General features: G+C 33.5%; 2 protein-coding genes across 3 annotated transcripts in view; one reads left to right on the top strand and one right to left on the bottom strand.

Moving 5' to 3' along the window:
• Positions 1-16689, bottom strand: part of LOC101888347 (uncharacterized) — a 426552-nt gene that overhangs the window by 402535 nt on the left and 7328 nt on the right. The window lies entirely within an intron of this gene.
• LOC131802754 (uncharacterized) lies at positions 1560-10889 on the top strand. The gene is made up of 2 exons (XM_059123298.1): positions 1560-2104; positions 9121-10889. Exon 2 carries the CDS (start codon positions 9124-9126, stop codon positions 10258-10260), a length of 1137 nt encoding a protein of 378 aa, XP_058979281.1. The 5' UTR covers positions 1560-2104; positions 9121-9123; the 3' UTR covers positions 10261-10889.

Raw genomic sequence — 16689 nt, 5'->3', positions numbered from 1 at the left:
ATGTAATTTCGAAAAAACATTCCCCCTTCCCCCAATGTGACAAAATACTCTTGGTGATCATTATTCATTCCATCAGAATTAGCCAGCCAAGAAGTGGTGGTGAAAAAATGAAGATCAGAAAGAAAAACAGCAAATCTACGCACAGAACGCCGGGCCAAAGACATGGACAACGAGCGTGGCAACGCAAATGAAAACAATTCAAAATTTAGTGTTTTTTATAATTTTTTCTTCATTTCGAAAAAAATTGTTTGTTGAAGGCTTTTATTTGCCAGTCCAAAGATATGAATGGCGGCAACGGCGGGACGGACATACACACACACATATCGTCACACTAATGGGTGGGACGGACATGGGAACAAATTGCACGCAACATCAACTTTAAATTGGTTTGAGCATTTGGTTTGTGTTCGACTTTTGTTGTTTCTTTTGTTTTCTATTTTCATTGAAGGAGGGTTTCTTTAAATTTTTTTTTTTTTTATTTTTCGTTTTTTTTTTTTTTCTTCCTCTTTTTTTTTTTTCAAAGAAAACAAATGTGAAAATCGACAACGTCATTGCATGAATGAACCGCACACATGTGATCGCATTTATTAGTGTCAATTGAAACAAATATTATAATCTCGAAATAAAGAAGCAACTGTGGAGGGAGGGGGCCAATGAAGGTGGAAGCTAGGGTGGGGGCAACAATTTGTTTTCTATTGCCCTCATTTAGAAATATAGTGGGTAGCATAGAAAAATGGTTACCAAATTTGTGAAAATCGGACAAATTTGAGGAGTAATTCATTCAAAATTTGGTCCTTCGACCGGAAACTAAAATAAAAAAATAAATATTTTTCTTAAATTAACAAACTCGGATTTTTTAAAAGATATCTTTTCAAAGTAACAACAAATGTGTATTTTTTTAAAAATATTTTTTCAAAGTAAAAACAAACGTGGATTTTTTAAAAAATATTTTTTCAAGTTAACGACAAAAACGTGGATTTTTTAAAAAATATTTCATTCAAAGAATTAATAAACGTGGATTTTTTAAAAAATATTTTTCAAAGAATTAATAAACGTGGATTTTTTAAAAAAATATTTTTTCAAATTAACAACAAACGTGGATTTTTTAAAAATTATTTTTTCAAATTAACAACAAACGTGGATATTTTAAAAAATATTTTTTCAAAGTAGCAACAAACGTGAATTTTTTAAGAAATATTTTTTCAAAGAATTAATAAACGTGGATTTTTTAAAAAATAATTTTTCAAAGTAACAGCAAACGTGGATTTTTAAAAAATATTTTTTCAAAGTAACAACAAACGTGGATGTTTTAAAAATTATTTTTTCAAAGTAACAACAAACGTGGATTTTTTACAAAATATTTTTTCAAAGTAAAAACAAACGTGGATTTTTTAAAAAATATTTTTTCAAAGTAAAAACAAACGTGAATTTTTTTAAAAATATTTTTTCAAAGAATTAATAAACGTGGATTTTTTTAAAAATATTTTTTCAAAGAATTAATAAACGTGGATTTTTTAAAAAATTTTTTTTTTAAGTAGCAACATACGTGGTGAATAGTTTCAAAGTAATTATCATTCATTTGATTTGAATTTTCCCCACGGGTCCTTTTTTGTCCCTTCGTTACATTTTGTCCACTACTCATTTATACGTCTTTGTTTACTTCGTAGACAAAGACAAATGTAGTTACAAAATGCAACGAGTAGCTTTTTAAACCCCGCTTTGCGACATCTTAGCTTTTTTAATTCGCTAAAAACTCTCGCTCATTGGTTCACGACCAGAAAGCATCAAACCCCTATCCTGTAAAAAAGGTAATTTAATTGTTTTACAAACAATTATCAATAAAATATCAGTCCACGACTGGTTTAAAATAAAATTCTAATAATCTTGTGTTTTATTTCTCTACTTTCATTTTGCAACGCAAACATTGGTCCAATCGAGCCGGATTATTTTCAACGAAAATTAACCCGTCTCCCTTTTTCTCCTTTTACAAAGGCAAACATCGACTTCGTCGAGGACAACAACAACACCCACACAAAGATCAACGATCACCCACAACATTTTTATTTTATTTATTTTTTCAAATAAATTAATATCAGCAACACAGGTATGTACACATATTTATTTATTTTACAAATAAAAAGTGTTGTACAGTGCTTCCGTGTTGTGAAAATTAATTAAAAAGCCGTCGGTCGTTTTATAGCGCGTCCGTCCGTCCATTTGCCGTCGGTAAATTTCATTTCAAAAACAACAATAAGTGTCAAGTTCGTCACTATTTTTTGTTTACGACAAAAAATCACACACACAATCACAGTGAATTCGTTTTCATTTCCATTTTGAACTGCATTTTATTCCATTTCGCGCATTTCTTCTATTTTTCATTTTGATTTATTGATATTTTGGTGTTTTGTTTTTCATTTATTTCTTCTTCTTTCTTCAAAACACCAAAATCATCACAACAACAATTACCATATGAGAGAGTAATTGTCATCTCTGCTGATTGTTGCCACCTTGTGACATATTTGACACTTACATTTAAGTACCATATGATCGAATTTATTAGGGGTGTTCACACTACCTAATATTATACAACATATCGATCAAAATATTTTAGTGCCATTTTCGGAGATTTTTTGTGTTGAATCCTACGGATATCAACAAAAATTAAATTTTATTTGTGTTTTCGACACTGTGCACCCTATATCCGGTCTTATTTATTAAAATATTATTATTTTCATATAAATATAATATAACATATTATATATTAAATCAAAAATTATTTAATTTTTTATAAAACATTTTTTGATTAACTTTTTTTGTTGTTGTCCGCTACCGATTGAAAACGTGCATCTTACAGTCCGTGCACCCTACAGTCGGTTTTATTGACATTTTTAATATTTTTTCGAATTTTTGATTTTTTATTAAAAATTTTTGATATTTTTTCGTTGGCAATTGTTATCTTCGATACTTTGTCATAGTTTTCGTGTATTCTACGATACACTGAAAACAATTTACAAAATTTGGAATACACTGAAAGAAATTTTGAGTTAATATTTATTTTTTTTTTTCTTAAAATTTCTACATTTTTGTGGTTTAATCACGTTAAACCTCAATATTTTTGCTGTATCTACGATACTTCATTACGATTAGTCAACGACTAATTATAAAATCAGTGTATTTTTAATAAAACACATTAATTTTCTTGAAGCATCACGTGCTTTAAAGTACATTTTATTAATATTTTTGTGAAAAACGTTAACTTTTTTGGATTTTCACAAAAAATATTCGACATTACGTGTCAATTTCTAGAAATTAAAGCATTTCGTGCAAGTCTTTCTAGATTTTTATATTTTTGCTAAATATTTCTATATCTTTTTTAAAGATTTTCATTATAAGAATTGTTTTTCAAACAATTTTTTGAGAATTCTTGGTGTTTTTGCTACTTTTTCTGCAGTTTTCTTAAACAAAATACAGTTTTCTACGAAAACTTTAAACATTTTTCTAACTTTTTTTCTGAATTACGTTCATTTATTTAAAATAAAATGCCACTCACACCTCTAGATTTGTTCATCCGAGCTACTGATGCTTTGGTTAAATTTGATGCCAACTTCAGTTCCCAACGGGACGACGAGCTCGATGTCTATATTTTAGAATTACAGGGAGCTGAGGTCAGAACGTTATGGGAAAAGGTGAAAACCGTTTTCGACAAGTGTCTTAATTATTTTGCTGAAGAAGACAGTTCAGGTGAGGACATCACTGCCGCTGACACAAAATACGATGTCGCATTTAGATGTTATCTAAAAGTATTGGCTTCCATAAACAGGAAGTTAGATGAACTTCGGGCTCCGCCTAAGTCATCAATGGCGACATCTTCTCCTCAGGTTAGCGTAGGTAATAGGTCAATCAATCAGCCTACTCCTCGTTCCGAGGATAGAGCTTCGAATTTGGAGGCTTCGCCTCATTCGCCCATATCGTATAACTCATCACTCACATCCTGTGGTGGTGATAATTCTGGTCATAGGTTAAATTTACCACCCTGTGACATAGAAATATTTAATGGCGACTTTCTTTCTTGGCCTACGTTTAGGGACTTATTCTCGGCAGTGTACATTAACAATACTGGCATAAGTGACATTGAACGTTTATGTCATTTAAACAATAAGACCAGTGGCGACGCCCATGACATAGTGGCTAAGTTTTCACTTACCCACAAAAACTTTGGTCTTGCGTGGAAAGCTCTAAAACAAACGTACGACAATCCACGTATATTGGTGAACCACCAACTTAAACTTTTATTTGACCTGCCAGTATTAGACAGTGAGACAAGTTTAGGTCTAAAGAAATTACAAAGAGGCATAAATGGGTGCATTTCGGCCATGTTAAATTATGATGTGCCAACTGAAGGCTGGGACCCTATTCTAGTGTTCATATGTCTTCAACGGCTCCCCAAAAATAGTGTCACACTTTGGGAACAAAGTATTAAAGATAAGTCCGCCTTGTCTTCCTGGGAAGATTTGGATAAGTTTCTTACAGAACGTATCCAAACTCTCACCTGCCTTCGTGACATTCGAGGTATTGATAACGTCAAACCTCAAAGTAGTAAAAAAGTTCGTTCACATTTCACGAATGCTGGCACGAATCGATCCCCTACTTTCACACCTCGTAATTCTCCTTCGACATCTAGGCCATCCCGAGCATCCTCCAATAAAACATGCATTTTATGTCCACGACAAATGCATCATATCAGAGCATGCCAAAAATTTCTAAAACTTTCAGTTCCTGAAAGAATTAACACCATTAGGCGACATAATTGTTGTTTAAATTGTCTGTCCCCTAAACATTTAGTCAACCACTGCAGTAGTCCATACAATTGTAGTAAATGTAATAAAAGACATCACACTCTATTACATAGAGATAATTCCACGTCTTCGACTGCAGCAACTTCTGAAGTTAGGAACGTAGCTTCTTCTGATCAACCCTCCACTTCTTCCGGTCTAACTTCCAGCTCTGCTAATAGACAGGTATTTCATACCGCTCAAAGTCGAAATGTTCTATTAGGCACGGCAATGGTGAACATCGTTCACCAGGGTACCACGTACCCTGCCAGAGCATTAATTGACCCTGCTTCAGAAGCTTCTTTTATTACAGATCGCTTACAGCACATACTAGGCATCGCCTCCACTACTACTGTTGCTACCATTTCTGGTATTAATCAGGCAGTTTCGACTACGTCGCGCAAGTTGTGTTCAATTTGTATAAGTTCTCCATTGGATGCTTCGCTTTCAATGGAAACTACTGCACTGATTTTACCTTCCATCTCTGGCAATCTGCCTTCTTTTTCTGTCAATAGCGACTTCGTTTCTCGTTTGCCAAATCTACGTTTGGCTGATCCAAATTTGTTCAACAGTCGCCCTGTTGACCTTTTGCTGGGAGCAGATCTTTATTCGAAGATTCTGCTACAGGGAATTCATACTAATATATTTGGCTCCCTAATAGCACAAAATACGGTCTTTGGTTGGATCCTTACTGGTTCTATTCCCCCTCAACATTTATCAGTTTTTTCAGTTAAAGTCAGTCTATCAGACGAAGAAAACCTTAACAAGGTTCTTCTTCGTTTTTGGGAACTGGAGGAAGTTCCTAAACGTCCAATTTTGTCGCCCTCCGACCAGTTTTGTGAGGCAAATTATAAACGTACCACACGTCGGGATTCAGAGGGCAGGTACGTGGTCAGCCTTCCCTTCAAGACCGAGTTAGTTGGACAGGAAAACTTAGGATTTTCCCGTAATAATTGTTTACGACAATTTCTTCGAAATGAGGCATCTCTTCTTCGAAAGCCACAAATCAAAGCAGTCTACGACCAAGTGGTTAATGAATATTTAGATTTGGACCATATGAGGCCGGTAGTTGCCGCGTCAACAAACTCTACGGTTTGTTACCTCCCCCACCATCCAGTAATAAATCCCGACAAACAGACTACCAAGCTTCGAGTGGTTTTCAACGCCTCGAATAAAACCTCCAATGGGAAAAGTCTTAATGATATTTTACATGTGGGTCCCACTCTGCAATTAGACTTAGTATTTCTTATTCTGAGGTGGAGATTATTTAAATTTGTTTATAACTGCGACATCACACAGATGTACCGCCAAATACGTGTCGATCCGGCACATACTCCCCTACAGAGAATACTTTTCCGGGATTCTCCTCAAAAACCTGTTCAGGATTTTGAGTTGCAGACGGTGACATTCGGCGTAAACTGCGCCCCCTATTTAGCCATACGGACGCTTTTACAGTTAGCTGACGATACTGACGATGAATATCCTCTCGCTGCACACATACTACGTAGGTGCATGTACGTCGACGACGTGCTAACAGGATATCATGACTTGCGTACAGCTTTAAATTCTCGCGATCAATTAAGATCTGCTCTTTCGTCCGCCAAATTTGAGTTGAGGAAGTGGACATCAAATGACCGTGCTATTTTACAAAATCTTCCTACGGAAGATTTAATAGACGCCAAAGTTCTTTCTTTTGTGGAAGCTAGCAGTTCCAAGCCGTTAGGTATACGTTGGAATGCTCAGCTTGATTTGTTTTTCTTTAGTGTGAATGCTCTCCCCACCAAAGCTCACTATACAAAACGAGAAACATTGTCCACTATTGCCAAACTATTCGATCCTTTAGGTTGGTTAGGCCCCGTAATTGTGACAGCTAAAATTGTTATGCAGAAAATCTGGACAGATAAAATCGGCTGGGATGACGCACTTCTGTCTACGACAGAACGTGATTGGCAAAATTTTGTGGATTGCTACCAGGATGTGAATTCCATTCAAGTTCCTCGGTGGGTCCATTATACGCCAAGTTGTTCCGCCGAACTTCATGTCTTTTCTGATGCCTCAGAAAAGGCATACGCGGGGGTGATATATATTCGGATTATAACGCCGAATAAAGACATTTATACTCACCTCCTGACCTGCAAAACTAAGGTAGCCCCCCTAAAGACAATTTCCTTACCACGGTTGGAACTTTGCGGAGCCGTTTTGGCCTCCAAATTATTAAAAAATATTATAGATGAAATTGACATTTCATTTCAAAAAATTTACTGTTGGACTGATTCTACGATCGTCCTCTCCTGGCTCAACAAAAGTCCATCTACGTGGACGACATTTGTTGCCAACCGTGTTAGCAAAATTCAGGAGATAACAGACGTAGGTAATTGGCATCACGTGCGCTCTGAAGACAATCCCGCTGATTTAGGCAGCCGGGGGGTTTCGCCTTCCGAGCTCGCCTCCTCTAATCTTTGGTGGAATGGACCACATTGGCTACGCCAAAATAGTTATCATTGGGATTTATCCAGTTTTCCTCAGCTTGACACCGAAATTGAAAAGCGTGCTGTCAAGACTCATGCCTCTTTCTTCAATAATTATTGTGACCCCTTAGAAGATTTCTCTTCGTTAGATAGGGCTCTTCGAGTCCTCTCGTATGTTTTTAGATTTTTCCATCGGACTCATCCTGCTCATAGAGGTCGACACATTTACAATGAGAAGGCCCTTACTAGTTCAGAGATAAAAGCGGTTAGATTACGTCTGGCTGTTTTATCTCAAAAAGTCCACTTTGCAGATGAGTACCAGTCTTTGTCAGATAAGGTTCCCTTAAATGCAAAGAGTTCTCTTTTACCCTTAAATCCATTTCTGGATGAATTCGGGGTAATTAGGCTTAATGGACGCTTGTCGCAATCACCTACTCTGTCTTACACAGAAAGGCATCCCATTATTCTGCCTCGCCAAAGTCGTTTCACGCACTTACTACTTCAATTCATACATGTTATTTCCATCCACGGTGGAAATCAACTGATGTTACGCATCATTAGAATTGAATATTGGGTCCCACGACTCACATCACTAATTAAAACAACTATAACTAAATGTAAAACATGTTTCTTGGACAAAAAACGGTCTTGCTCTCAGATAATGGCTGCCCTTCCTCCGGAAAGAACAGTATTATCTAGACCCTTCACCACTACTGGTGTTGATTTCGCAGGTCCCTTCGACATTAAATCGTTTACAGGCCGCTTTTCTAAAATCACCAAAGGTTACGTCTGTGTTTTTGTTTGTTTTTCTACGAAAGCAATACATCTTGAGGCTACTTCTGATTTGTCTACGACAACATTTTTAGCGGCCTTTCATCGCTTTATCTCCAGACGCGGTTGTCCAAAAACAATTTTTTCTGATAACGGCACCAACTTCGTTGGAGCTTCTAGGGAAATAGAAAATAATTTTAAAACAGTTCTCCGTGAAAGTCGTACTAACTTGTGTTCCACATTGCAGTATCAGGAACTTTCATGGCAATTTATTCCCGCTGGCGCCCCCCATATGGGTGGTCTATGGGAGGCCGCCGTAAAAAGTTTTAAATTACATTTTCGAAAGCAAGCTAAGAACTTCAAATTTACGTTTGAAGAGCTTTCTACGATTCTTTCCAGAATCGAAGCTTGTTTAAATTCACGTCCTTTATGTCCCATAAATGACAACCCCCAAGATATAGTAGCACTGACACCAGGGCATTTTCTCATTGGAGCCCCAATCCTTGCTCCTCCGGAGCCAGTAATTGAAGAGTCGCCCTTACATCTTGTAAATCGGTTTCGGAAACTGAAAGCATTTACTCAGCAACTCTGCTTACGGTGGAAAGATGAGTATTTGAAAAGTTTACACAAAAGATATAAATGGAAGTTTCCGCAACGCGATCTACAGAAGGGTGATTTAGTCGTGGTTCGGCATGAAAATCTTCCTCCCACTTCGTGGAAATTAGGACGGATTATAGCGGTGCACCCGGGTTCTGATGGTCGAGTACGAGTCGCAGATATCCATACGGAAAATGGCACTATCCGACGGCCAATTGTAAAATTAATTGCGCTACCATAATTGTCATAGTCCATGTTTTTCGATTCGTATTTGTACCCTCATTATTTTTTCGCGAGAGGAAAAAAATTTTAATTGATGGCCGCGAACGCGTCGCGAATTCTTGGGCCATGACAATTTAAAACGACCTACGGTTTTTGATGGTCATCCTGGCCAATAATTTCAATAATTCACTCCTCATCGTTGTATTGTTGCATCCTCTCTATTTTCACAGAAGATGGAAAATTTAGGAAAGATGGCTGCAACTCTCCCCGATTATGAGGACGACGTCCCCATGTCCGATGAGGAAAGGGAGCTCGATGCCATGATTACCCCCATCTCCGATGAACCGATGGTAACTGGGCCCCCTGAAGCTGTTCCTCCCTCGGAGGAAAATTTAAAATCTGAAAATCCGTCTACGACGGTCCCTGAAGCTCCTTCAGGAGACACTGTGGTCACGCCACCTTCTTCGGCCCCCTGCCGAAGCAACCAGGGTTCGAGTACGGCATGCGTTCTTTGCGACGGTAAGCATCACTTACGTGATTGCAAAGAGTTTCGCGTGATGCGCATTGAGAGAAGGCTTCGAACAGTCGCACTTCACAGATGCTGCGGCAATTGTTTGGCGTCAACGCATTCTCTACGAGATTGCACCAGTCGGCGTTGTTGCACTGTTTGCAACAAGCAACATCATACGTTGCTCCATCAGCCTTCTCTCCAAGATAAAACGCCAGTGCGCTCATCCCTTCAAAATCACCCCAACAACTCGAAACCGTCCAAAAAACTACGCAAGCGTAGATCTTCGAAACGTCCGTCCGCTAATATTTCCCAGCTTCCAATTCTTGGTCCCGGCATCGCTCCCCGACATAATGCGGCACATTTGGTGGCACCCCGGCCTGTATCCGCCATCCAGTCTGTAGCTACGCTTGGGCCTACGATGGTGGTACAGGTCATTATGGCCAACAACCGGATACCTGTCAGGGCACTTCTAGACCCATGTGCAGGTCACAGTTTGATCTGTCGGTCTTTGGCCGACTGTCTTGGACTGTGTCCTGTAATTGTGGGTCCAGAAAGATTCTGCCAGTTGTCCGTCGCCTCTTCGTACGACGGTACGCAACGCATTTCTTTGTCGGCGCGAGTGATAAATCTGGCGCACCTCATATCTCCTTCGGAGTCTGTGTCCGAGGGCCTAAAAGACCATTATGCTGGCCTGCAACTTGCCGATCCTCGGTTCTACGAAACAGCCGCAGTCAGTTTGGTTTTAGGCCCAGAAGTCTACCATAAGGTAATGAAGCCTCAGACCTATTCTAGCCCTGGTTTCCCATGGGCCCAGCTCACCATTTTTGGCTCGGTAATTTCGGGCCCATGTAATATCTAAAACCCTGTGAGGGGCAATCTTCAATTGCCTCTGGCTCTACGAGCCCTCGTCACAAGACTCTACGAGTCATTTGTTATAAAAAAAAAACAAGTTTATAGATCTGGTCTCTACGAGCCAATTACGATCTCTGCTCTACGAGCAAAAACTTGTATCATTGTAAAATGTTTTTTGAAAAAAAGTAAAAAAAAAAAAAATAAATAAATAATAAATAAAAATAAGAAAAATTCAACAACAAAAAATGTACACTTATATACCTTTTTTTTTATAATTTTGCAACAGCAGGATGTTGCAACGCGGGCGGCAATGAATAGTTTCAAAGTAATTATCATTCATTTGATTTGAATTTTCCCCACGGGTCCTTTTTTGTCCCTTCGTTACATTTTGTCCACTACTCATTTATACGTCTTTGTTTACTTCGTAGACAAAGACAAATGTAGTTACAAAATGCAACGAGTAGCTTTTTAAACCCCGCTTTGCGACATCTTAGCTTTTTTAATTCGCTAAAAACTCTCGCTCATTGGTTCACGACCAGAAAGCATCAAACCCCTATCCTGTAAAAAAGGTAATTTAATTGTTTTACAAACAATTATCAATAAAATATCAGTCCACGACTGGTTTAAAATAAAATTCTAATAATCTTGTGTTTTATTTCTCTACTTTCATTTTGCAACGCAAACACGTGGATTTTTAAAAAAATATTTTTTCAAAGTACCAACAAACGTGGATTTTTTAAAAACTATTTTTTCAAAGAATTAATAAAAGTGGATTTTTTAAAAAATATTTTTCAAAGAATTAATAAAAAAATCTTTTTTTAAAGTACCAACAAACGTGGATTTTTTACAAAATATTTTTTCAAAGTGAAAACAAACGTGGATTTTTTAAAAAATATTTTTTCAAAGTAAAAACAAACGTGGATTTTTTTAAAAAATAATTTTTCAGAGTAACAACAAACGTGGATTTTTAAAAAATATTTTTTCAAAGTAACAACAAACGTGGATGTTTTAAAAATTATTTTTTCAAAGTAACAACAAACGTGGATTTTTTTACAAAATATTTTTTCAAAGTAAAAACAAACGTGGATTTTTTAAAAAATATTTTTTCAAAGTAAAAACAAACGTGGATTTTTTAAAAAATATTTTTTCAAAGTAAAAACAAACGTGGATTTTTTAAAAATTATTTTTTCAAAGTACCAACAAACGTGGATTTTTTAAAAACTATTTTTTCAAAGTACCAACAAACGTGGATTTTTTAAAAACTATTTTTTCAAAGAATTAATAAAAGTGGATTTTTTAAAAAATATTTTTTTAAAGTACCAACAAACGTGGATTTTTTAAAAACTATTTTTTCAAAGAATTAATAAAAGTGGATTTTTTAAAAAATATTTTTTTAAAGTACCAACAAACGTGGATTTTTTAAAAACTATTTTTTCAAAGAATTAATAAAAGTGGATTTTTTAAAAAATATTTTTTTAAAGTACCAACAAACGTGGATTTTTTAAAAAATATTTTTTCAAAGTAAAAACAAACGTGGATTTTTTAAAAAATATTTTTTCAAAGTAAAAACAAACGTGGATTTTTTAAAAAATATTTTTTCAAAGTAAAAACAAAGTAAAAACAAATTTTTTTTAAAAATATTTTTTCAAAGAATTAATAAACGTGGATTTTTTAAAAAATATTTTTTTAAAGTACCAACAAACGTGGATTTTTAAAAAATATTTTTTTTAAAGTAGCACCATACGTGGATTTTTAAAAAAATATTTTTTCAAAGTACCAACAAACGTGGATTTTTTAAAAACTATTTTTTCAAAGAATTAGTAAACGTGGATTTTTTAAAAAATAATTTTTCAAAGTAACTACAAACGTGGATTTTTAAAAAATATTTTTTCAAAGTAACAACAAACGTGGATTTTTTACAAAATATTTTTTCAAAGTAAAAACAAACGTGGATTTTTTAAAAAATATTTTTTCAAAGTAAAAACAAACGTGGATTTTTTAAAAAATAATTTTTCAAAGTAAAAACAAACGTGGATTTTTTACAAAATATTTTTTCAAAGTAAAAACAAACGTGGATTTTTAAAAAAATATTTCTTCAAGGTAACAACAAACGTGAATTTTTAAAAAAATATTTCTTCAAGGTAACAACAAACGTGAATTTTTTAAAAAATATTTCTTCAAGGTAACAACAAACGTGAATTTTTTAAAAATTATTTTTTCAAAGAATTAATAAACGTGGATTTTTTAAAAATTATTTTTTCAAAGTAGCAACCAACACGGATTGTTTAAAAATTATTTTTTCAAAGTAGCAACAAACGTAGATTTTTTAAAAAATATTTTTTCAAAGTAGCAACAAACGTGAATTTTTTTAAAAATATTTTTTCAAGGTTTAACAAATGTGGATTTTTTAAAAATTATTTTTTCAAAGAATCAATAAACGTGGATTTTTTAAAAAATATTTTTTCAAAGAATAAACATACGTGGATTTTTTAAAAAATATTTTTTCAATGAATAAACATCCGTGGAATTTTTAAAAAATATTTTTTCAAGGAATAAACATACGTGGATTTTTTAAAATATATTTTTTCAAGGAATAAACATACGTGGATTTTTTAAAAAATATTTTTTCAATGAATAAACATCCGTGGAATTTTTAAAAAATATTTTTTCAAGGAATAAACATACGTGGATTTTTTAAAATATATTTTTTCAAGGAATAAACATACGTGGATTTTTTAAAAAATATTTTTTCAAGGAATAAACATACGTGGATTTTTTAAAATATATTTTTTCAAGGAATAAACATACGTAGATTTTTTAAAAAATATTTTTTCAAGGAATAAACATACGTGGATTTTTTAAAAAATATTTTTTCAATAAATTAACAAACATGGATTTTTTAAAAATATTTTTTTTCAAAGAATTAACAAACATGGATTTTTTAAAAATATTTTTTCAATAAATTAACAAACATGGATTTTTTAAAAATATTTTTTTTCAAAGAATTAACAAACATGGATTTTTTAAAAATATTTTTTTTCAAAGAATTAACAAACGTGGAGTTTTTTAAATATTTTTTAAGTTAATGACTAACGTGGATTTTTTTTAAATTATTTTTTCAAAGATTTAACAAATGTGGATTTTTTAAAAAATATTTTTTCAAAGAATTAACTAAATCCACATTTGTTAATTCCTTAAAAAATTATTTTTTTTCAAATTATTAATAAACGTGGATTTTTTAAAAACTATTTTTTCAAAGAATTTGCAAACGTGAATTTGTTTAAATATTTTTTTAAATTGTTAATTAACGTATAGTTTTAAAAATTCTTTTAAATGATTACATGACCATATAATCTTGTATTTATAAATATTTTTTGACAGATTATGGAAGAAAAAATCTTGCACTTTTTTTAAATTATACCATGCAATTTTTTCAAAATCCGCAAAAAATTATGAGATTTCAATTTTTTTTTCAAAAGCCTATAAACCTCCTCTTTTTTTTCAAATTCAGCCATCAAATTATTTATTTAGACACAAAATAAATTTTTAATGAATGTCAATGTCGCTACTGTAATTTAGAAAAAAAAATCGCAGAAACAAATCCGCCATTACTGGCGATAATAAATAATTTTGAAAAATCTCTCGCAAAAAAAAAATTAAAACTCATTAAAATGATACGCAAGAATAATTCGCATCTCTGCGAGTGTGTGCGTATGTGGTGTTGATAATTTGTTTTCTTGAAATTTTACAACAAAAAAAAATCAAAATATTTATCTATGCAAAACAAAGATCGTTTGACGTTCGAAATTCAAACAACTATTTGTTTGTCTTGTCTCGGCTCGAATTGGTTCTTTGTTGCCACTTCAAGCCAAGACAACGGCCCACACGGAAACTGCAACGAATGGTTGGTTAACTGGCTGGGAATTGAATTGAAACAACCACCGTTTGTTTGACGAGGTTGGTAAAGGCGTCGAAAGGTAGTCAGCCAGCCAAATCTACCACCACTACGCCTCTACCAAACCACCATCCAAGACGTCAAAGTGCGAATCGAGAGATACGGTTGAGGCAGATAATGGGACCGGTTCTGCCGTTGGTTGGCGAGCAAGGCGAGCTTTGCGACAATCGTTGCGAATTTGCAATGACGTCGTTGATGCGGGCCATGCAATTAATTGGCCATTGGGGCGTTTCGACTGCAAACCCAATATCAACTAGTCGAAGCCTATATAGAACATTGGCAAAATGTAAATAATTTGTTGTAACAAGCCTTGATTCTGAAACGGTTGGAATATATTAACACTTATCTAATAGGAGGGGGATAGGCGGGAGGAAAAGACTGGGAAATATTTAGAGCAAGGTTTTTGGAAAATTGCGCAGTAGGAATAAGGCTTGGATAGGGCAGGGTGAGATTAAAAAACTGCAATAAAGTCAAATGCCATAATTTTGACATTTTTTTAATTTCTTTTGAATGAAAGTAAAAAAATGTCGGAAATAGCATCAAATTTTCATTTTTCGACTTGATGCCCGGAAGTTTTATGATGCGTTTTAAACGGAAAGTGTCAAAAGACGATATGTTCTACACGAAATTTCATTCAAAATCTCAGAATGAACCATCTTTCTAGGTACAATCGTTTTTAAGAAAATTACACTCGAATTTTATATACTACAGGTGGAAATTATTTTCTTGCTGTTCAGTTAGCACGTCTTCAATCCAAGTCAAAATCTCCCTTTAAACTTAATTTTTTGGGGAAAGTATCAAAAGAAGAATTATTCTACATCAAATTTCACTTTAAGTCACCAAAGAAAATAAATCTCTATTTCCACTGCATATCAAAAAAATATCTGCATCAATGTTGCCAAAAAATCTCGAAAATATTTTTTTTTTTTTTTAATTTTTTCATCAATTTTCCGTGGACTTTTTTCGAGTTGATGCCTGAAAGTAACATAAAATTTCATTTTAGACAAAAAGTGTCAAAAGTCGGTATGTTCTACACAAAATTTCATTCAAAGTCTCAGAATACATCAACCATCTAGGTACAATAGTTTTTAAGAAAATTTCACTCGAATTTTATGTACCACAAGCGACAATTATGTGTTTACTCTTATTGCTCTTAATTTAGCACCCTCTCAATCTAAGCCAAAATCACAATTTATACTTCATTTTTTGGGGAAAGTGTCAAAGGAGAAATTATTCTACACTAAATTTCACTTGAAGTCATCAAAGAAAAGAAATCTCTTTTTCCACTGCATATCAAAAAAATATCTGCATCAATGTTGTCAAAAAAAAAAAAAATCGAAAATATTTTTTAATTTTTTTTAACAATTTTTCTTAGGCAAAAAGTGTCAAAAGGAGATATGTTCTACATAAAATTTCATTCAAAATCTCAGAATAAACCGGCCATCTAGGTACAATAGTTTTTAAGAAAATTACATTTGAATTTTATGTACTACAAGTGAAAATTATGTATTTACTTTTGCTACTGCTAATTTGACACGTTTCCATTCTGGGAAAAAATCTCCCATTTTTCTTCATTTTTTGTGGAAAGTATTAAAAGAAGAATTATTCTACACCAAATTTCAGTATAAGTCACTAAAGAAAAGAAATTTCTATTTCCACTGCATATCAAAAAAAATATCTGCATCAATGTTGCCAAAAAAATTGAAAATATTTCTAAATTTTTTTATCATTTTTTTCGGTCTTTTTCGAGTTGACGCCTGAAATTAAAACAAAATTCCATTTTAGCAAAAAGTGTCAAAAGACGATATATTCTACACAAAATTCCATTCAAAATCTCAGAATAAACTAACCATCTAGGTACAGTAGTTTTTAAGAAAATTACATTCGAACTTTATGTACCACAAGCGACAATTATATGTTTACTCTTACTGCTGTTAATTTAGCACCCTCTCAATCTAAGCCAAAAACACCATTTTTACTTCATCTTTTGGGTAAAGTGTCAAAGGAAAAATTATTCCACACCAAATTTCACTAAAAGTCATCAAAGAAAATAAATCTCTATATCTATTATATATCAAGAAAATTTTCACATTAATGTGACAAAAAAACCAAAAATATTTCTTAATTTTTTTGATCAATTTTTTCCTAGGTTTTTCTTTGAGTTAAATCCTGAAAGTAACATAAAATTCCTTTTTAGGCAAAAAATATCAAAAGACGACATGTTCTACACAAAATTTCATTCAAAATCTCAGAATAAACCAGCCATCTAGGTACAGTAGTTTTTAAGAAAATTACATTTGAATTTTATGTACCACAAGCGACAATTATGTGTTTAAATTTTTTGCTACTTATTTGGCACGTTTTCAATCTAAGCCAAAATAACCATTTGTACTTCACTTTATGGCAATAGTATCAAAGGAAGAATTATTCTTCATCAAATTTCACTGTAAGTAACCATAGAAAAGAAATCTCTATTCCCAC

The sequence above is a fragment of the Musca domestica genome, unplaced genomic scaffold, assembly GCF_030504385.1.
Source record: "Musca domestica strain aabys unplaced genomic scaffold, Musca_domestica.polishedcontigs.V.1.1 24, whole genome shotgun sequence".
NCBI classification, from domain to species: Eukaryota; Metazoa; Arthropoda; class Insecta; order Diptera; family Muscidae; genus Musca; species Musca domestica.
The sequence above is the reverse complement of the archived record's forward strand: the minus strand, read 5'-3'. Positions and strand labels throughout refer to the sequence as shown.